Source organism: Sciurus carolinensis, chromosome 12 (genome assembly GCF_902686445.1).
Source record: "Sciurus carolinensis chromosome 12, mSciCar1.2, whole genome shotgun sequence".
NCBI classification, from domain to species: domain Eukaryota; kingdom Metazoa; phylum Chordata; class Mammalia; order Rodentia; family Sciuridae; genus Sciurus; species Sciurus carolinensis.
Window position 1 is genome coordinate 44030399 of NC_062224.1, and position 23617 is coordinate 44054015.

At 33.1% G+C, this 23617-nt stretch overlaps 1 protein-coding gene across 1 annotated transcript in view; it reads right to left on the reverse strand.

Annotated features, from left to right (window-relative positions):
* The window catches only part of LOC124962025 (coiled-coil domain-containing protein 7-like), a 114271-nt gene that overhangs the window by 18064 nt on the left and 72590 nt on the right, over positions 1-23617 (reverse strand). The window contains exons 10-14 of the mRNA XM_047521111.1: positions 23358-23433; positions 10739-10769; positions 10233-10322; positions 5457-5539; positions 4008-4062 (exon numbers count right to left, since the gene is read on the reverse strand). Of these exons, the coding sequence (XP_047377067.1) occupies positions 4008-4062; positions 5457-5539; positions 10233-10322; positions 10739-10769; positions 23358-23433 (335 nt within the window). The remainder of the gene's footprint in view (positions 1-4007; positions 4063-5456; positions 5540-10232; positions 10323-10738; positions 10770-23357; positions 23434-23617) is intronic.

Sequence of the window (23617 nt, forward strand, 5' to 3'; positions counted from 1 at the left end):
CCCAGAATAGCTAAAGCAATCCTTAGCAGGAAGAGCAAAGCAGGGGAATTGCAATACCAGACCTTCAACTATACTACAAAGCAATAGTAACAAAAGCGGCAAGGTATTGGCACCAAAATAGACAGGTAGATCAATATTACAGAGTAGAGGACATAGACAGAAACCCAAATAAATACAATTTTCTCATACTACACAAACGTGCCAAAAATAGGCAATAGAGGAAAGATAGCCTCTTCAACAAATGGTGCTGGGAAAACTGGAAATCCATATGCAACAGAATGAAACTAAACCCCTATTTCTCACCCTGCACAAAAATCAATTCAAAATGGATCAAGGACCTTGAAATCAGACCAAAGACCCTGCATCTTATAGAAGAAAAAGTAGGTCCAAATCTTCAACATGTTGGCTTAGGATCAGACCTCCTTAACGGGACTCCCATAGCACATGAAATAAAAGCAAGAATTAATAACTGGGATAGATTCAAACTAAAAAGTTTTCTCTCAGCAAAGGAAACTATCAGCAATGTGAAGAGAGAGCCTACAGAGTGGGAGAAAATCTTTGCTACTCATACTTCAGATAGAGCACTAATTTCCAGAATATATAAAGAACTCAAAAAACTCTACACAAAGAATACAAATAACCCAATTAACAAATGGTTAAGGAGATGAACAGACACTAAACAGAAGAAGATCTACAAGCAATCAACAAACTTATGAAAAAATGTTCAATATCTTTAGTAATAAGAGAAATGCAATACAAAACTACCCTAAGATTCCATCTCACCCCTATTAGAATGGCGATTATCAAGAGTACAAGCTACCGTAGGTGTTGGAGAGGATGTGGGGAAAAAGGAACACTCATACATTGCTGGTGGGGCTCAAAATTAGTGCAGCCACACTGGAAAGCAGTGTGGAGATTCCTTACAACACTTGGAATGGACCCACCATTTGACCCAGCTATCCCACTCCTCTGTTTATACCCAAAGATCTTAAAATCAACATACTACAGATATACATCCACAACAATGTTCATAGCTGCTCAATTCACAATAGCCAGACTGTGGAACCAACCTAGATGCCCCTCAATTGATGAATGTATTAAAAAAAACTGTGTTATACATATATATATATATATGTATAAATATATATATATCTAACTATATATATATATATATAAATAACATGGAATATTACTCAGTCATAAAGAATAATAAAATTATGGCATTTGCAGGCAAATGGATGCAGTTGGAGAATATCATTCTTTGTGAGATAAATCAATCTCAAAAAACGAAAGGATGAATGTTCATGTTGATAAGCAGATGATGACACATATAGGGGATGGGAAGGGGGCAGAATGGAGGAAGGAGGGACTCTATAGAGGGATAAGGGGGGTTGGAGGGTTGGAGGGGAAGAAAAAAAATAACAGAATGAATCAAAAACTATTACCCTAGGTAAATGTATGATTACACAAATGGTATGCCTCTACTTCATGTACAGAGAAACAAGATGTATCCCATTTGTTTACAATAAAAATGAATTTAAAAAAAGAAAGAAATTTCTTTTCTTATCTTCACATGATATAAAGTTACAAATCACCAAATGAGATGCTTGTCTAGAGTAAATGCACTCTATTCCTCTAACAAATAATCTGAAAATCAAAAGTTAATAGAATAACAAAATATTTAAATACCATTTTATCTAAGCATGATTTTTGTTAAGTGCAAGTATGGTTACTGACTACTAGTCCATGCAGTGTCTTTGATGAATGAGAAAAAGAACTCTTCTTCCAGGCAGGTTCAACCTAAGCCACAATGTATAACTGGCAAATAAAGTATGGGCCAGTTTTCAACACCTACTTTTCCCCTTAACCTAGCACTATTGTTCAAGGCATGATTTGAATAACACTAGTAAAATCATAGATCCAGATGAATTTTTACCTACATATACTTTAAATAAACATTAGAGTAATGATTGTCTAAATAAGAGGTGAACAATTACTGATTTATTTAAATATTAAAATAAAGTTTTATATTACTTATTAAAACACTCCATAAGCAAATCAGTTTGATAATACAAACTGATTCAATCACTTATGCCTGGACAAGGAAACACACTGAATAAACTTTCACTATTAAAGTAACAGCAGAATTCAGACAGCCATGATTGCAGTTCAATTTTAACTACTAATTTGTTCTCTAACATAAGTCACTTTTTAGCTTCTACTGATCACTGTAAAATGACCATTAACTCCATAAACATTCTCACTAGAAAAAAATTAAACCTACACAAAATATTTCGACTTTCATTTCAGAAAAATCATTTAAAAGGATATCAGCCTTAAGAGTTCTTCTTCTTCTTCTTCTTCTTTTTTTTTCTTTTTTTTTCTGGGTACCTGGGATTGAACTCAGGGGCACTCAACCACTGAGCTACATTCTCAAATCTATTTTGTATTTTATTTAGAGACAGTGTCTCTCTGAGTTGCTTTGTGCCTCGCCATTGCTGAGGCTGGCTTTGAACTAGCAATTCTCCTGCCTCAACCTCCCCAGATGCTGGGATTATAGGCACGTGCCACTGTACCTGGGCAGCCCTAAGACTTCTAATATTAGTAATATAATTAGATAATTTTAAAAAAAATTTTTTTTGAGGCAGAATCTCCCTGTTATTGTCCAGGCTGGTCTCCAGCTTAGCATCTTGAGTAAGCTGGGACTACAAGTGCAGGCTACCATGTCTAGTTAATAGATTTTTCTTTCTAAATATAGAAAATACTGTGCTAGCTTAAATAAACCATAGGCAGAATTCAAGGACAGTCCCTTGATCTTCACCACTATGGTTATGCTCTGGATAATCCACTTTCTTTGAGAGTAGGTAGTGTTTCTAGTTAACAGCACATGGCAGTGATGGGATGCTACTCCCATACATTATATTATATATCAAGGGTGATGGGATACCATCCCCTTGATCAGTTATATTGTATAAGATTCTGTCTTAGCAAACAAAGAGCTTCCTAGTAGGCATCAAAGGATAAGCATGCTGCTATGATATGACACGCCTTTGGAAAAGTGTCATCTAGCAGCAAATTGCAGACTGCCTCTATGAGTTGAGTGCCTCAGTCCTACAAATGCAAGGAACTAAATTTGTGATATCCTATGGAACTTAGAAGAGGGCTCCCAATTCTAAGAATGGAAGAGAGCCTATCCAACACTTTATAGCCTGTGGAAATCCCAAATACAGGACATAGTTAAACCATGCTCAGACTCCCCAACTGAAACTATAAGATAATATAATTTGCTTCAAGTTTCGGTAACTTGTTATACAGCAATAGAAAATTAATACTACAAAGTTGTACATTTTACATTGTTTCTCAATTGGCACTCTGATTCTCCCCAAATTTACATAATGATGTTCTTGTATCATCTAATACTTAACTTCAGTCACTCACTGAAATGGGTGGTATGATGTTATAAAGGTTATTAAGAAATTAACTTGTAGCAAAAGGGAAAAAAAAGTATTGCAAAGCTGAAATGAAGTAAAAAGCCATTGTGTGTTCCTTCTGTTGGATCACACAAAACATAGTGGGCTATATAATTCGAAATTTGGAAGAATTCTTCTTTTAACCTGAGTCTTGAAACTCACATCTTTTTTGAGACAGAAGCTTTTTACTCATTTGGATGATAGAAAATATGAAGTTCAAATAGTTAACAGGATTTATTCAAAGTCACTTAACTATGAAGTCCCAATATGATGTTCTTTTCTCCATGATACAGTTTATAGTTGAGTAAACCATAGTAATTTGCATAACATTGACATTAATATGCCTGAATTTGCCATTTAATTTTCAAAAACCTGATGAGAAAAGTCAATCAACAAGAAAGATATCTTGGAAAGTAAAAGTACATGTATGTACTATAGACATGTATGCCTATTGTCACATAAAACTAAGGTTGTCTATACATATAATTATCAGAGCACTGTATTAATCATTATAAACTCATAAAGAGTGTGTGTTACCTGGACTTGAAACAAATCTTCTTTTATTTTAAGCTGGCTGCTGTAAGACAACCTCCTGTAATTAAAAATGTTTTAAAATGTACAATGATATTCTAAAATGCATCACTGCTTTGCTTTCTGAGAGAACTTTAAAGACTTCTACATGGATAACAATTTGTAAAGAATTCTTTTTTTTAAAGTTATTAAATGCATATAGGTTACATGGTAACAAGCAAGTTAACATATGTCAAGCCAACTTCTCACGGGTATAATTAAGATTATGAAGAAAGGGGATAGGAGAGAAAAAACATCAAGTGCTAAAATTTTCAAAATATATTGGTCATTTTTTTCTTCTCTGATCATTTTTCCTCTCAAAATCAAATATCAAAACCATTTTCCCAGTGAATTTTGATATGGTTATATGTGAGGTGTAGCCCAAAAGCTCATGCCTGGGACAATGCAGGAAAGTTTAGACATAATTATTGGGTTATAAAAGGTTTGACCTAATCAGTGCATTCATCACCTGAAAGGGACTGGTGGTCACTGTAGGTAGGTAGGGTATGACTAGAGGTGGGTACCTTTAGGGTACATATTTTGCTCCTTGGTGTTATGTTCCCAGCTGCTTTACTCTGCCCCACTCTTCTGGTTCTTACATCATGCCCCAGGGAATGGAGTTGACTGTCTATGAATTGAGACCTCTAAAACCATGAGTCTCAAAATAAACTTTTCCTCCTTAAAGTTGTTCTTGTTCAGTCTTTTAGTCATGCAGCAAAAAAGTTGACTGAAACAAATTTCTTTTTAGCATTTGTGGTGGTACTAAGATTAAATCCATAGTTTCTTTTGAATAACTATATTTCTATATGAAGATGTGACCAAATTCAAAATGGAATAATTATTTTACAATACTAATGAAAACATTCATTTAATAAAGCTATTTGACAGTAATCCATAAAATACATAAAAATCCATAAAATCCATAAAAATCCATAAAATACATAAAACACATAAAAATACAGTAATCCATAAAATCCATAAAATAAATAATACATAAAACACATAAAAAAACAGTAATCCATAAAATACATAAAAAGTTAACTTTTATAAATATAAATATAATTAAGAACTATAGTAGAAAATAACAAATGCTGGGAATTTGATTTGGGGATTTAACATTACAAAGCATTAATTAGATGATTGAGGAAACAATGTAAATCATTTCTCCCTATAATTATTTAAAGATTCAACTCTGTTTACCTATTTCTGAATATTTTACAATTCTCTCCTTTGCTCATATGCTTTTCATTTTCATTTTTTGATCTTTCCTTTTTAGGATTTTCCCACAATCATATCCTGGCCTGCTTATAAAACTATTTTCTAATTTTATGTTTGTATGACCTTAAATTATTTGTATATAATAAAAATAAAATATAAATTAATAAAGAAAAATATTAACATGTATCTTTGTCTTACCTTTCTGAATCCTCTGACTTTTCTTTGTCTTTTTTCTTCTCTATTTTTACAGTTTTCTTTGTTCGATCAAATGTACGTTTTTTCTGTATAATTTTATATAAGCCAGAAATAAATGGTTAAGTATACAAGAAATTGTGGGAAAATATTTGAAAATATACATTACTAAGGTTTCCATTTTACTCTTAGAGTCACTGTATGTTTCAAGTAAAAGTATTTAAACAGAAGCAAACCAAAATTAGAGATTACATTTGAACTGTTTGTAATAGTATTTTATTGAATATAAATTGTATATAAGCTGATATATATTGAAATAATTAAGTCACTCTGATAAACTAGTCAGTTTTACTGTAATGTAGCATATGACATTCTGAAAATTACCTTACAATGCAAACACATGCAAAAAAGCTGCAGGATGTATGGGGAAAATGGATTAGAAGAATGTCACATAGACACCATCAGTTATACACTTTGAAAAAGAGAAACAGTAGTCCTATACTCTTCTACACAGTTAAATGATTTAGAATAAACATTATAAGAAATACAGTGTTTTAAAACAATCTTAATAATATGTCTGGGGGTTTATATCATATGTTGTAAAATGTATGAAAACAATAGCATAAAGCCTGAGAAGGGCCAAATTATATTAAAGTTCTTACATGTGAAGTGAATTAATATCACTTGATTATAGACTTGACAAAGACTATAAACCCTAAGGCAACCAATTAAGCAAATAGAAAAATAATATAGATTTTAAGCAAATAGAAAAGTAATACAGATTTTTGGAATCAATTAAGGCAACCAATTAAGCCAACAGAAAAGTAATCCAGATTTTGGGGATCCAAAAGTGGGACAGTGTTATAACATAAAATTAAAAATGTGAAAGTGGCTTTGTAGTTGGGCAGTGAGCATAAGATAGAAGAACCCAATGAAACATTATTTAAAAAAAATAAAATTGAGAAGAAAAGTCTCAACTTGATAAATAGTAGTGAGAGAAAGAGGCAGACAGACAGAAAGACAGACAGACAAACTACAAGAAAGAAGAAATTTTAAAATCAGGAACAAATGAAACTGCCTACTCTTCTACACAACATCTTTCTGGTGGTCCTTACATGTTCAGCAAGGCAATTAAAAGAAATAAGTACTATAAATATTAGAAAGTGAGAAAACTGTATCATTTTTCATAGAAACTTTGATTATATAAATAAGAAATCTAAATTTAATCATAATGACATTGTAACTAGTTTTCTAAAAATCAACATATAAAAATCTATTACACTTATATAATGACAAAAAATAATTTAAGAAGAGCAATTAAACATGGATGTGGACCCTTACTGTAGTATGCTAATTTTAAGTCCTTTGGGTATAAACTGAGGAGTGGGATAACTGGGTCAAAAGGAGGGTCCATTCCAAGTTTTCTGAGGATTCTCCACACTGCTTTCCAGAGTGGCTTATTATTATGTAGAGGGAAATGAGAGGGAGGAGAGGGTATGAAAAATGGTGGAAAAAGACAGACATCATTACCCTATGTACATGTATGATTACACAAATTGTAAGAATCTACATCATGTACAACCATAGAAACGAAAAGATGTACCCCATTTGTGTACAATGAATCAAAATGCAGTCTGTAAAAATAAAAAAAGCAATTAAAATATAAAAATATGAAGCACCAAGATTATTCTAAAAAATAAGTGAAGAAAATTATGAAATTACAAATATTTTTAGTGAAACATTAAATTTTTAAAAAATGAATCCACTAAAAGCTCATTAACAAAAAGCCATCTTGATAAACTAGATATCTCTTCGTTTAACTCAGTGCAATTATAAAATTTGACAAATTAGCCATAAATTTACATAAGAAGGCAAAGGCCAAAAATAAATTCTTATAAAGAATAAGGTAATTTCACTTGTCCTGCAAGATATCAGAACTTATCCTAAATTTGTAACCATAGATACATGAGCATTGGTACAGGAAGAAACAAGGTCAATGGAACAAAATATTTTCCAAAATATGTATATCTAAGAGATCCTATTTAGGAAAATTTTGTAGAGAGCTAGGCAATAGCAGAAATGCAATGAAATAAGTCAGGAGTTGGCAACTGGTAACCAAATCTGCCCGGCTGCCTATTTTTATAAATAAAGTTTATTGCAATACAGGTATGCTCATTCATTTATGTATTGTCTGTGGCTGTTTCAGTGCTACAGAAACTAAACAGAGACTAAATGGCCTGCAAAGTCTAAAATATTTATCTAATCCTTTAAAAGAAACATTTACTGATACTGGGAATAAACAAGAAAAGTTTGGAAAGCATTACAGAGGACAGTGGACGCAAGGCATTTGTGCCCAGTATACTTTTTTCCTTTTGTTAAAAAAAAAATATTACATTTTAGGATAGTACTGCATGTTTTTCATCTGTCCTGATGGCTGACACTTGCTGTAAGCAAGGCCAATAAGACTCCTTTCTCCTAAGAACTATTACAGAAGGGAAACCGATGAAACTGAGGATTCCAGATATAATATCTACTGGGATGGGAGAAATAGCCATAAGCTCCCTTTCTAAAGTCTCCAAAAAGAGCAGAAGTAGGAGAGATCTATGAACATCAGTTATTTTGACTACCAGGGTTGTCCTGGTTCTATCCTCACCAAACATGTTATTGGACTTTTCATTCTTTGAGAACACTTGTACAATAAATTCTTAGCTTTAGTTAGCCAGAGTCAGTTTCTCCTGATTACACAAAAAAGAAAATAAAACAACCAGTTCACAGGAACACTGATAAATATTTGGCAAGCAAGCACAGAAATCAATTTTTTTGGTGTTATTAAATTTGATTATCTAAAAAAATTGAGAGAAACAATTAAGTTAGGAAAGGGAAGACTACTTTGCAAGAAAATTTGTAACTCTGTTATTATAAAGCCTAAGTTTGATATGTGTGATACCTATTATTCTCTCTTCATCATCCTACTCACTAATTCCCATTTTAAATTTCCTCTGAAGACAAACTACTTCTCAGATTTCTTGGTCACTATCTTTGGGTTGATATAAAATTCTTGTTTTTTATATATATAAATGTGTGTATATATATATATATATATATATTTATACACACACACATATATGTGTGTGCGTGTGTGTAGTAAATGTTCTTTCACCATTTTTCCTTCACACTTCCACACAATAATCAGAAATGCTACAAGTACACTCTATTTATTCATTGATTACACTTCACATATCCAAAGTATTACAAATAGGGTCACTGAGGTTTAACTTATTTTAGAATTTTAAAAACTTAAGTGAGAAGCAAAGTAGGAATGACATGTGCAGAAACAGACAATAATGTATGGGGTTTAACCTATCAAATGAGCACCAAAAATTTTCTGTGGATTGAACCAGAAAATCATGTTGTATCCTGGACCACACATTGAAGAAACTTATGCAAAAATCATTACTCTTTAGAGCAGAATTAAAGACCAAAAAAGACCAAAAAGAAACAATAAAAGAGCAAAACAGAAACTGCTACAACTTCAACTCATAAACTCCAAAGTATTTTCAAGGTGACTGTAAGACTACGAAATTAAATGCACACATGGGCAGACTATATGACAATCTAAGATTTTTAGCAATTTTTTGTACTGATTTTCTATTCCTACTTGGTCTATACCTAAATGGAATTATTTCTAAATTGAATATATGCAACAGTCCTTATATTTGATACTTGTGTAGAATCACTGCTTCTCTGACTGAATAAATTGAAAATCTCCTGGTACTATTTTGGCTTCCTCCTCTAGTAAGGAAGAAATATCAAGAAACCGACATTAGTTGTGGGGAGCCATCCTCCTTTAGCAGAATCAGGTTTGGCTGAGCCATGGGATACTGAGGTCTGACTCCCAGTAACTGGCAGTCATGGGAGACTGTTTCAGATAGCAGAGGAGTAGGTGGCCCTGCACAGAGTGACTCACCTGGGAGGATGTGCTAATTCCCTAAGCAAATGGCTTCCCTAACTCTACCCGATCCTGTTCCTCGCAGAAGCAGCCCCTGCTGGGTCTTGGCCCCTTTACCTGTGGGACTATAAATAAAGGTGAAGGTGGGGCTTCTTCATCTTGTTGGAGGCCAGATCTGGTATGGTCCAATCCATCACACCCCCTTCCATTTGAAAAGAGTATTGACTCTTATGTTTACTGATCGGATAAGTTTATTAGTAATTGATTTATAGCCAGCACCATCCTCCCACAGATATCCCTTCCCTCATCCACACTGGATGTGGCTGAACCTCCCTTTACAATTAGTGGATGCAAGAATGTGTTCCTTCAACCACACAACTTTGTTTTTAAGTGGTAAATAAAAATTCACTTCTAATCCATTTGACTTTGTTGTCTATAGTTTGAATTTATAAGCTGTGTAAATAAAACAAGAAAATACAAAAAGAAACATATGTTCCTTTATCCTTGACATTTCAGTTCATTCTACTTGGTAGCGTGAACTGTGACAAACCATTAGTTAATTGCAGAGGAGATATATATATAAAATCCTAACTTACTGATGAATTAACAAAGTTAAATATTTGGCTGAGAAAAGTCCTTCAGCATACTTTTGGTTTTAATAACTAATCTGGTAATTCAGAAGATAACATTTAATTTTTTAAAGTACAGCTATTGTAATTTTTAATATTGAAAATATATTATAAAACATTTAAATATCACTTTGATTCCTATCCTGAAATTAGCAGCTTTGTTAGGTACTATATGTCATTTTCCAACACTAAAGTTTTACCAACCTCTGTATCCTTCAACTTGTGTAGTTCATTTTCCAGCACTGATTTCTCCTCTGATAACAATTTGAAATCATTTTGCATCTGTTTGTACTTCTAAAGCGAATATAATATTTTAATAATATTGAAGACCAAACAAATATCTTCATACAGAAAGGTTTTAATACTTACAAAGGTAAGAAAGTTTTCATTAATTCATGAAAATAATCAACCTTTGGTGTTAATCTGTATGGCAAAGCTATTATTAAGGTTAACAAAAATTAGGATTGGTAATGAATGGAATATTCAGAAGACTAGAATATTATATCTTAAGATTTCAGAAATGAAGTGCTTCTGAGTAATAATACAGTGTAAAATCAAAAGTTTTCCAGCTCACATTTTCATAAAAATATTTTGAATAAACTGAGCAAACATTGTATCTGTATTTAGGATAATATAATACTAGCAATTTCTAGAGGCTATTAAAAACTCATAAACAAGGTGCAATCTTAAATTGAGAGTGACATACTCACAGCTTCTAATAAACCTTGATCACTTACAGCTCTGAAAAACAGAATATAACATTGCATTATGTCTATTAATAATATGCTATACTTTTATATTTATATTTTTATTTATGCAACACACCTATACATTTTCTTTGTAAAGAGTTTAAAATAATACAATAAAGGTTAATACTTCTGATTACCACTCCAAAAATCCATTCCTCTCCTCAGAGACATTAATGGACTGGTATTATAGTTTTCAGAATGCATCTACCTAACACTGAATGCACTTATTCAATTGTATAATTTTCATTACTGGGTTAAATTTCTATGTCTTTTTTTTTTTTTTACACAAATGACAACTCTACATATTACTCCAAACTTATTTGAGATCTAACTTGTTAATAAGCAAAGATTTGTGCATTCCTTTAAAATACTATTCCATAGCAGGGGTTGCCAAACATTGTTTTGTAAAACATCAAACAGGAAACATTTTAGATTTTGTAAGCTTACTGGTCTGTATCACTACTATTCAAGTATGGAAAATCAAACGTAGATGATAGATAAATAATGAGTGTTGCTGTGTTCCAATAATATTTAATTTATGAAAATAAGCTACAGGGCAGATTTGACTCATTTGCTAACATCTGTTAAATACTATGAATAAATCATAGATTTTTTGATAAATGTGTTGTTTATTAAATTAAAATTTATGAAAGCTTTATTAAGATATAATTAATATGCCATACAATTCATTTTTTAAAAAAATAAACAATTAAAAGTTTTTAATATATTCACCAAACTCAGCAACCACCATCACTAATTTAGAACATTTTAGTTATCAAAAAAGCAACCCCATACCCATTCCTCCTAGCACAGTCTAGCTCTATAAACCAGTGGTTTGCTTTGTTTCTGTAAATGTTCCTATTCTGGATATTTCATATCAATAGAATCATGCAACGTGGTCTTTTTTAGACTGGCTTCTTAAACTTATCATGTTTTCAAGGTACATCTCTGTTGTAGCACGTAATAGGACTTTGTCCCTATATACTGCCAAATAATAATCTAGAGTGTGGATATACCACTTTTTATCTCTCAAAATATCAGCCTATGAACATTTCAATTATTTCTCCTTTTTAACTATTATGAATAATAATGCTATGAACATTCATGTACAAGTTTTTATATGACTATTTTCATTTTTCTCAATTACAAACCTAGGAAAAGAATTTCTGGGTCATATGTTAACTCTATATTTGGCATTATGAGGAAGTGACCATGAAAAACTGTTTTCTAAAGTGAATGCTCCATTTAAATTCCCACCAGAAATGTCTGAGATTCCTACATACTTGCTAACAGTTGCTATTGTCTCTCTTTTAAGCCATCCTCAGGGATATGAAGTAATATCTCCTTATCACTTTGATTTTCAATTTCCTAATGACTAATGAAGTTAAAAATATTTTACAAGTTTATCTACTATTTGTATTTCTCCTTTCAAGTTCCTTGCCTGTTTTTTCACTGGGTAATTTATACTTTTATTATTGAGGTATAAGTGTTCTTTGTATATATGAATCTAAGTACCTATTAGATAGTGTTTGAATATTTCTCACTTTCTGTGAGTTGTTTTTCATGTTTTCCTTTTCTTTATTTTTTTGTATTGGGTGCTTTACCACTGAGCTATATCCCCAGTCTTTTTCTTTTTTCTGTAATTTTTAATTTTGAGACAAGGTCTCCCTAAGTTGCTAAAGTTCTCACTAAATTGCTGAGCCTGGCCTCAGACTTGCCATCCTCCTGCCCCAACCTCCTGTCACTGGGTTTATAGGTATGCACTACTGTGCCCAGTTTTATTTTTTTCATTTTCTTCATGGTTATCATTTATAGTACAAATGTTTTAAATTTTGATAACATTAAATTTCTCTATTTTTTTTCCTTTTGTTGGTTTCATTTTTCATGTCAAATCTAAGGAACTACTGCCTAACTCAAGGTCAAAAACTTGTACCCCTATTACTTCTAAGAAACTAAATTTGTATCTTTGATAATTTGGAGTTAATTTAAGAGGATAGAATGAAGAAATGATCCAACTTCATCCTACTACATGTGGATAACCAGTTATTCCAGTGTTTTTTGATAAATTATTCTTTCCCCCATTAGTCTTGTCTTGAAAATCAATTGAGCATAAACGTAAGGGTTTATTTCTAAACATTCAGTTTCATTCCATTGATCTATATATTTATCTTTATGCCAGTATCACATTGCCTTCATTACTGTAGCTTTGTATTAAGTTTTAAAATCAAGTAAGTGTGAGTCTTCCAACTCTGTTGTTCTTTGGATGGCTTTGGCTATTCTGTGTTCCTTGGATTTTCCACATAAAGTTTAGAATCACTTTGTCAATTCAGGCAAAATGGAAGCTGAGATTTTGAAGAGGTTACATTGAATCCATGAGTCAATTTGAGATGTATTGCCATTTTAAGATTATTAAGTCTAACAGTTCATGAAGAAGAGATATTGAGATCTTTAAAAGTTGTTTCAACCATATTTTGTATTTTCAGTGCAAAAATCTTGCTTGCACTTCTTTGTTAAATTCAGTCAAATTCTCTTTGCTGTTATTATACATGGAATTGCCTTCTTTATTTCATTGTCAGAATGTTGAATGCTAGTGCATTAGTTCTGTAGGGCTTGGGATTACTTAAGATGAAGCAAGAAGATATTTTTCCCACATTTTTTGTTGGTGCATTATAGTTATACATGATGATGGGATTTGTTGTTACATATATGTACATGTACACAATACAAAAAAAAACAACAATATAATTTGGTCAGTATCACTCCACAACACTTGCCCCTTCCCTCCCCACATCACACCCCTTTGTCACTTTACCAATCTCTCTTTGATTTCATGAGATCCAGACCCCTGACACACCTTTCTTTTCACTTTTCCTCTTTAATTTCCACATGGGAGAGAAAACATACTCCCCTTTAACCTTCTAAGTTTGATTTATTTGGTTTCTAGTTCCATTCTTCAAATGATATTTTTCTTTACAGCTGAAAAAAAGTGCCATTATGTAGTTTCACCACGTTTTCTTTATCCATTCATCTGTTAATAGACACATAGCCTGGTTCCATATTTTAGCTATTATGAATTGTCCTTCTATGAACATGGGTATGCATGTATCACTATAGTGTGATGACTTTAACTTTTTAGAATCAACACCAAGGAGTGAAATAGCTGGGTCATATAATGGATCTAAGTCTAAACTTTTGAGGAAACTCCATACAGATTTCCATAGTGGTTGTACTAATTTACAATTCTAGAAACAGTGTAAGAGGGTTCCTTTTTCCCCACATCCTCTCCAGCATCTGACTTGTGTGAGATGGAATCTCAGTATAGTTTTGATTTGCATTTCCCTGATTGCTAATGATGTTGAATAGTTTTTAATATGCTTATTGGCCATTTATATTTCTTATTGTGAGAGTGCCTGTTTAATTATTTTGCCCATTTATATTAATTGGGTTATTTGATTTTTTTGGTGCAAAGTTTTTTGCATTCTTTATATATTCCAAGTACTAATCCTTTGTCAGAAGAGTAGCTAGTAAAGATTTTCCCCCATTGTGTAGGGTCTCCTTCACATTCCTAAATGTTTCCTTGCTATGCAGAATATTTTTAATTTGATGCTATCACATTTATTAACTCTTGGAATTATTTCCTGAGCTTTATAGGTCCAACTGAGAAAGTTACTACCTATGCCTACATATGTTGGAATGTAGACCCTACATTTTCCTCTAAAGTTGCATACTTTCTGGTCTAATTTTCAGGTCTTTGATTCATTTTGACTTGATTTTTGTGTAGGGTGAGAGATAAAGGTCTAGTTTCATTTTTCTACATATGTATAATCAGTTGTCACAACACCATTTATTAAAATGCTGTTTTTCTCCAATGTATGCTTTTGGCATGTTTGTCAAGGATTGGGTGACTGTAGATGTATGGGTTTTCTCTGTGCCTTCTATTCTGTACTACTGGTCTATGTATCTGTTTTTATGCCCGTACCATTCATACCATGCTCTATAGCTCTGCAGTATAATTTGAAGTCAGGTATTATGATGCCTCCAGCACTGTTTTTTGTTTGTTTGTTTGTTTGTTTTGTTTTTTTGGCTTAGAATTGCTTTAGCTCTTTAGTCTTTTATTCTTCCAAATGAATTTTAGGACATTTTTTCCAGTTCTGTGAAGAATGTCATTGATATTTTTATGGGCTTTGCATTGAATCTGTATATTGCTGTTGGTAGTATGATCATTTTAACTATTAATTCTGCTTATCCATGAACATAGGAGGCCTTTTCATCTTCTGAGGCCTTCTTCAATTTCTTTCTTAAATGTTCTATATTTGTCATTGCAGAGGTGTTTCACCTCCTTGGTTAGATCCATTTCTACATATTTCTCTTTTTTGAGGCTATTGTGACTGGGATTGTTGCCCTGATTTCTTTCTCAGCAGATTCATTGTTGGTACATAGGAACCTATTGATTTTTGCATATTTATTTTGTCACCTGATACTTTGCCAAATTTATTTATTAGCTCTTGCAGTCTTTTTATTTGGATCTTCTAGGCATAGGATCATATCATTTATTTTTTTCCTATTTTTATCCCTTTTATTTCCTTCTATTACCTAACTGCTTTGGCAAGAATTTCTAGCACTATATTACTTAGGAGTGGTGAGAGTGGCACCCTTGTCTTGTCCCAGATTTTAAAGGAAATGCTTTCTGTTTTTTGCCATTTACTATGAGGTTGGCTTTGGGTTTTTCATATAAAGCCTCTATGACATTGAGGTACTTTCCTTCTACCCCTAGTTTCTTCAGTGCTTTTATCATGATGGATGTTGAATTTGTCAAAGGCCTTCTCTGCATCTAATGAGATGACTAAGTGGTTTTTGTCCTTTATTCTATTTGCACAATGAATTAGATTTATTAATTGGTTTGTACTAAACCATCCTTGCATCTGGAATAGAACCAACTTGACTGTGAATATGTTGTTGAACATGATTAGCTAATATTTTATTAAACATTTTTGCATCAGAATTCATTAGGGATACTGGTCTGTAGTTTTCTTTCCTTGATGTGTCCTTATTTGGTTTTGGTATGAATGTGATATTGCCTTCATAGAATGAATTTGGAAGTGGCTCATCCCTGTCTATTTCATGGAATAATTTAAGAAGTATTGGCAGTAGTTTTTCTTTAAGGATTTGGTAGAATTCAGCAGTGAATCCATCTGGTCCTGGGCTTTTCTTTGTTGGAAGTTTTTTTATTACACTTATATCTTGTTGCCAGTTTTTGGTTTGTTTAGGTTTTCTGTGTCCTTTTGATTCTATTTTGCCATACCCTCTTTGTCTAGAAATGTATCCATTTCTTCTAGGATTTCCAGTTTATTGAAGTATAAACTTTCAAATTAGTCAATGATCTGCTGAATTTCTGTGATATTGGTGGTGATTTCTCCTTTTCATCTCTAATTTTATTCATTTGGTTTTTCTTTCTTTTTCTTTTGGTTAGTTGGCTAAGGACCTATCAATCTTGTTTATCTTTTCAAAGAACTAACTCTTTTCAGTAATCCTCTGTATTTTTTTTTATTCTCAATTTCAATTTTGATCTTAATATTTTTCCTTCCTTCTACTGCTTTTGGAATTGATTTGCTCTTATTTTTCAAAGTCCTTGAGATGTATCATTAGATTGTTTGAGATCATTCTGATTTTCTTAAGTAAGTACTCATAACAGTAAACTTTGCTCTTAGAACTGACTTTATAGTGTCCTAGAGGTTGTGGTATATTGTATCACTATTCTCATTTGAGTCCAAGAATTTTAAAAATTTCTCCCTTGATTTCTTCAATCATTCATCTATCATTCAAAAATGTATTATTCAATTTCCATGTGTTTATACAGTTTCTGTAGGGTTTTGTTGTGTTGGTTTCTAATTTCATTCCACTATGATCTGATAAGATGCAAGAAATTTTATCAATTTTTTTGCACTTGTTATGAGTTGATTTGTAGTCTAAAGTATTGTCTATTTTGAAGAAGACTGCATGAGCCATTGAGAGGAAAAACAGTATTCAGGTTTTTTTTTTTAATATTCTACAGATTTGTCATATTTTTCAGGTCCAAAGAATCTTTACTTAGTTTATGTCTGGGTGACCTATCTCATGGTGAGAGAGGTGTGTTGAAATCACCCAGTATTATTGTACTGGGATCTACCTGAGGTTTCAATTTGAGTAGTATCTTTTTTTTCTGTAAGTAGTTGCACCCATGTTTGGAGCATAAATATTTATTATTATTATATCTTCTTGTTAGATTTTTCCCTTTACTGGTATGAAGAGACCTTCTTTGTCTCTTATCAATTTTGGTTTGAAGTTTGCTTTGTCAGATGTGAGAATACTTACTTCTGCTTGTTTTGGGGTTTTGTTCACATTGTATACTAATTTCCATTCTTTTATTTTCAGCCTGTGGTTGCTTTGTCTGTAAGGTTCATCTCTTACAAAAAACATAAGTTGAGTCTTTTTAATTTATTCTGCCAGTCTATGTCATTTCACTGGAGAGTTGAGACCATTTACATTCAATGTTATTACAATGTTTATTAATTCTTGCCATTTTGAATTATATATAACATTAATGTGGTTTTGTTTCTCATTTGTTTAGCTACTCTTCAAATGAGATTTGTTCCTTTGAGTTCTTCTGTTTTCTTCTATGTAGAATATTTCATTAATTAAGTTCTGTAGTGCCAGTTTAGTTGTCATGAATTCTTTTCATTTCTGCTTATCTTGGAAGGTTTTATTTCCTCTTTGATTTTGAAAAATAGCTTTGCTGGATATAGCAGTCTTGGTTGACAGTTATTTTCTTTCATATCATTCCAAGCCCTTTTGGCTTTTAGAATTTGTGTATGATTAGCTTGACTCTAAATGTGACATGATGTTTTCCCTTGAGGTTTTAAAAATTCTATCCTTGTTCTGTATGTTAGGTATTTTAATTATAATGTGTCATGGAGAAGTTCTTTGTTGATCTTGTCTATTTGGGGTTGTGAATGTCTCCTGTATCTGGATGTCCATCACATTATTTCCATGAAGAGGTTATCAATTCCTTAGCCTGCATCTCACAACTCTCTTCAGCTCCACTTATTCTTAAATTTGGTCTCTTAATGTTGTCCTAGAATTCTTGTATATTCTAATCATGTTTACTTATTTTCTTTCCTTTAATGCTGTGTGAATGTTCAATGTTGGTCACTTTGTCTTCTAGCTCTGATATTGTGCCTTAAACATAGTCTACTTTATTAGAAAAACTTGCAACTGAACATTTTATTTGATTTATTTTGTCTTTAATTTACAACATTTCTGGTTCTTTTTCAATATTCCTATCTGCTTATTGAATTTCTCATTCATACAATGTACTGACTTTCTTAATCCATTCAGTTGCTTTTCTGTGGTCCCTTGAAATTCATTGATCATTTTTATGTTTCTTTTGAATGCTTTATTTGATTTTTTCATCCATTTCATATATTTGGGATCCGTTACTGGTGAATTATGAATTTTAGGAGGTGACATGCTACCTTGTTTTTTCATATTTCTTGTATTCCTGTGTTGGGTTTTATGCATCTTTGGAAGATATTTCTATGCTTATGTGTGGACCTTTTAAGGAAGCAGTGTTCACTTGCCAAATTGTCCTAGAGTGATCTACATTGAGAACTGCTCATAAATATGGTAACCACAGTCTTTGTGCTAATTCACTGTTTTTGCTGTAGCAGTAGATATTTGAAGATGGAACCTGGGGGCACACCCTTATCCATTTTTACTTGGGACCTGGTCACAAGTTTTGTTTTCTGTCTCTTCTGGTCTTTGTATTAAAGTAGAGCTGAAATTGATTATCATTAATTTGTGTGTGGAGCAAGGTGTGTTGTCTTTGGCTGAGTTTAGTTCAACAGCAGAGTCTCTACCATATCAACTTGTAATATCCCTGTAGATTCCCAGCACTTCATAGAATAGGGCAAAACAAACAATAACTACACCAATGAAAAAAACATGTAGCATTAAAATAAATACCCAGTACCTAATATGACATCTACAACATTAACTACTACCGAAAACAAGAATGGTGGGATCAGAAATTGTCAACAGTAAAAATAATTATCATGAATTGTGTAAGGTTTTAAAGCAAACAGCAGGTGTCAACTATGTCATCCACAGTAGTAATAATTACATTGGAATTAAAGGTGGAGCCGGAGTTATAGAAAAAATTAGTTATAAAAGGTGGTAAAAATAGTTAATTAAGAGAAAATTCAATGTGCTAGGAAGGTAGAAAAGAGTTTACAATTTCAAAAAGTGAACAGATAGAATGCAGAAGAGATGTAGCAGTTGATGGTTATAAGAAAGGAGAAGAAAAAAGCGGGGAAAAAAAGTAAAGAGAAGAAGAGATGGCGGGGGGAACAATAGAATTTGGTTGTTAGCAGAAGAAAAGAGAAACAAATGACAACAATACAAAAATATAAAAAAATAACCTAACCCTCAAAAGACAAGGCAAGGAAAACTAACTACATTTAAAAATGAGCTGAGGGGGGTGGGAGGGGTTAGTGTTAGGGTTAGAGTTAGGGTTAGGGAGGGGGGCAAGAATGGAGGAAGGAAGGACTGTATAGAGGGAAAAGAGGTGTGGGAGGGGTGGGGGGGAAGGGAAAAAAAAACTAAATAAATCAAACAGCATTACTCTATGTAAATTTATGATTACACAAATGGTATGCCTTTACGCCATGTACAAACAGAGAAACAACATGTATCCCATTTGTTTACAATAAAATAATAAAAATAAATAAATAAATAAATAAATAAAAAATTAAAAAAAATAAAAATGAGCTGAAATTGAGTGTCATTAATTTAACAATAAGAAAACTTGGAATGCACCCACATTTTGACCCAGTTATCCCACTCCTCAGTTTATTCTCAAAGGACCTAAAATCAGCAAACTACAGTAACACAGCCACATCAATGTTTATAGCAGCTCAGTTCACAATAGCTAGATTGTGGAACCAACCTAGATGCCCTTCAACAGATGAATGGATGAAGAAACTCTGGTCTATATAATAATGGAATACTATTCAGCCATAAAGAAGAAGAATATTATGGCATTTGCAAATAAATGGATGGAATTGGAAAATATCATGCTAAGTGAAATAAGCCAAGCCCAAAAAACCAAAGGCCGAATGATTTCCCTGATAAGTAGAGGATGATATATAATGGGGGTGGGGTGAGGCATGTGAGAATAATGGGGGAACTTTAGAATATGTAGAAGAAAATGAGAGGGAGGGGGGTATGAAAAATGATGGAATGAGGCAGACATCATTACCCTATGTACATGTATGATTACATGAATGGAATGAATCTACATTGTGCACAACCATAGAAACAAAATTATGTACCCATTTGTGAACAATGAGTATGCAGTCTGTAAAAAATTTAAAGCTAAATTAAATAAATTAATTAATTCAAATGAGGGGGAAAACAAATATGCATATTATATATGTACCTGAACTAATCAGCACAGAAATAAATCCATCTGTGTGTGTGTGTGTATGTGTGTGTGTGTGTGTATGTATGTGTGTGTGTGTGTGTGTGTGTGTGTGTGAGAGAGAGAGAGAGAGAGAGAGAAAGAAAGAAAAGAAAAGAGTAGAAAAAGATTCTTAATTAAAAATGATGGCATCATCTCCACTGAAGTGGGCAAAATAGTCGATGAAAATGGATAGTCACTGTCATGCCCAACTTTCCTCCATTCCATTTCTTCATGAGCTATGTACTGAGAGCAAGAGCAGGTACTGGGAATTGGTAATCCCTTCCTTGTTTGTGTTGCTCTCTGAGCTGCCAGTTGGAGTGGTCTAAGACTCAAGCTGATTTGAAATAATACTCAACTTCTTTTCTCACATATATGAGGTAGGAGGAGGAAGTGGGAAGGACTGTCAGTTGGGGTTTTGTCCACAAAGATTGGTTCATTCCCAAGGTGGAGTTGCTGCAGAGTTCTACAAATGGGAGTTCTGGAAGTTGGCGATTAAGTCTAATCAGGGGCTTTGTTGGATGGTGTCTGCTCTGGAGAAATTAGATCAATACACTGCTAGGGCCTAGCAGTTGCTGATCTCTGTTGGGAGTCTGGATCTCAGGAGCCTCCCAAAAGTTCTAGTTCTAGGGCAGATGAGCTAATCCTCCACACACTCTGCTGCCCAGAAGCGTAGCTTTCCCAGGCTTAGTCCCTGAGTGTATTCACATCTGCCTGTTCAGATTCTCAACCAGTTTCAGTTGGTCATATGAACTGCCAGACTCAAAGGAAAACCAAGTCGGTCTCCTCTTCACTTTTCCAACGTGAATCCCACAGGGTACAATCTCTGTGCCTGTTTCACTCATGTTCTCCCAAGTTGCACAGTAGGTGCTTACTGGGACAGTGTGCCAGTGTTTGCTATGATCTTCTGACCCCTGAAGCAGTAGCAGCTGCAGCACGTTTGCTTCAAAATGGCTCCCACACCAGCTCTCTGTGGCCAGTTGAAAAACAGCACTTTTCAAGCACCGATGCACAATGCAGTCTCTGGATCAGCTAAGATCAAGACACTTTTCTGATCTTAGGTTTTTCTATACCAAATCTGTGTTTCTCTCTGTTTTTCCTCCCTCTGTGGTGAACAGCACCACTACCACTGCTGCTGCTCAGCTCTATTGTACTCTTTCTTCTTTCTTCTTTGTTTAAAGTACCCAAATTTCTGGGTTTCTAAGATACTCTGTCTAATAGTACATTTTAGTGAAATTCCTCTTTCATCCACCTCACTGAAGAGCAGTACTACTGCTTGATTCCCAAACCATGGAGCAACTAAGAATGCAACCTTTCTCTACACTACCATCTTGAATCTCCCCAGCATGAAGATTTAAAACCCCAAATTAAAGTGTTGACAGGGCTACACTCCTAAAACCTCTAGGGAAGAAATTTTTCTGCCTCTTCTAGCTTCCGGCATTCCTTGGATTGTAGAAGCAAAACTCCAACCTCTGCCTGGACCATCACCTGGAAGTCTTCCTTCTATGTGTATCTGTATTCTCCAGTTCTCATATGGACATCAGTTATATTAGATTAATGGTTTATCCTATTCCATTATGACTTCATATTAACTAATTGTGTCTGCAACAATGTTACTTCCAAAAAGGCTACTCTGTAGTAGCAAGGTAAACCTTTTGGGGGACACATTCAATCTATAACAACTAGTATATAGAAATTCAATTGATTTTTGATTATTGATCTTATATATATTCAGCCTTGATAAATTCATTTACTATGGGCTTCCTTTATCTAATATGCTTGAGACCAGAAGTATTTCAGATTTCAGGCTTTTTCAGATTTGGGAATATTAGTGTAGACTTAACAAGTTGAGCATCACTAATTGGAAAATCTAAATTCTAAAATGTTCCAAAATCCAAAACATTTTGAGCATCATGTTGGCACTCAAAAAGTTCCAAATTAAGCCAGGTGTGATGGTGGATGCCTGTAATCCCACTGGCTCAGGAGGCTGAAGCAGGAGGATCATGAGTTCAAGACCAACTTCAGCAACTTAGCAAGAAATTCAGCAACTTATCAAGACCCTGTCTCAAAACAAAAAATAAAAAGGACTAGGGATGTAGCTCAGTGGTAAAGAGACCCTAGGTTCATTCCCTAGTGGGAAAAAAAAAAGTTTCAAATTAGGGGCAGGGTTGGAGGATAATAGGAACATGTTGGTAAAAGAATACAGTTAGATAGAGGCATTGAATTCTAGATCTATTCTACAACATGGGGACCATAGCCAACAATGATATACTGCAGAATTCAACATTTCTGAGAGAGTAGATTTTAAAAGTTCTCATACAAAATCAATGATAAGAATATGAGGATGGTGAATATGCTACGTTGCTTGGTTACTCTACAATGCACATATATCAAAACAATATACATGATTTTATTTGTCAATGAAAAAAATACATTTACTTAAAAGAGGAATTAAATAAATTAAATTACAATTAATTAAAATTAAAAGTGAAAAGAATATACACAAACTACATTTTGTATCATTGTAATTTTTCTTATTTGGTAAACTGTGGTAAACTATGGTAAACTCTGGTAAAATACACATAATATAAAATTAACAATCTTGGGCTAGGGATATAGCTCAGCTGGTAGAGTGCTTACCTCATATGCACAAGGCCCTGGGTTCAATCCCCAGTACCACACACACAAAACAATTAACAATATTAACCATTTTAAGTATACTATTTAGTCATGTTATATTTTCATTATATAAAACTAAAGCATTAAAAAATAATTTAAAAAAATAATTAAAAAATAATTCCCCATCTTCCCTCATCCTTGTCCCTTGGCAATCATCATTCTACTTTCTGTCTCTAAAAATTTGACTACGCTAGATACCTTGTGTAAAGGGAATCATATAGTATTTGTTTTTTTATGATTGCCTTATTTTACTGAGTATAATGTCCTCGAGTTTTATACATGTCATAGCATAGATAAAGCATTTCCTTTAAGAATAAATAATGATCCATTGTATGTATATGCCACATATTATTTGTCCATTCAACCATGTTGTGATTAGAAAAAAGAGTTGTTTTAAAAGTTTACCTTTTCAACATATTTGACTGATTTTCAAATACTTTCAACACCACATTTAATCGCTTAGTCACTGAAGCAGTGTCTACTATAAAAAAAAGATATTAAAATGACAAGTTAAAGTTCTATGCTAATATAACTCATGCAATAGATGTGAAAACTAAATAAGCATAAATAGGAGATAGGAGAGTGTTGGGACTAATGACACGTTAACTAACTCAGGCTGACTCCTTACTTCCTGGTGGGTGAGTAAGATCAAGGCTTCAAAGACA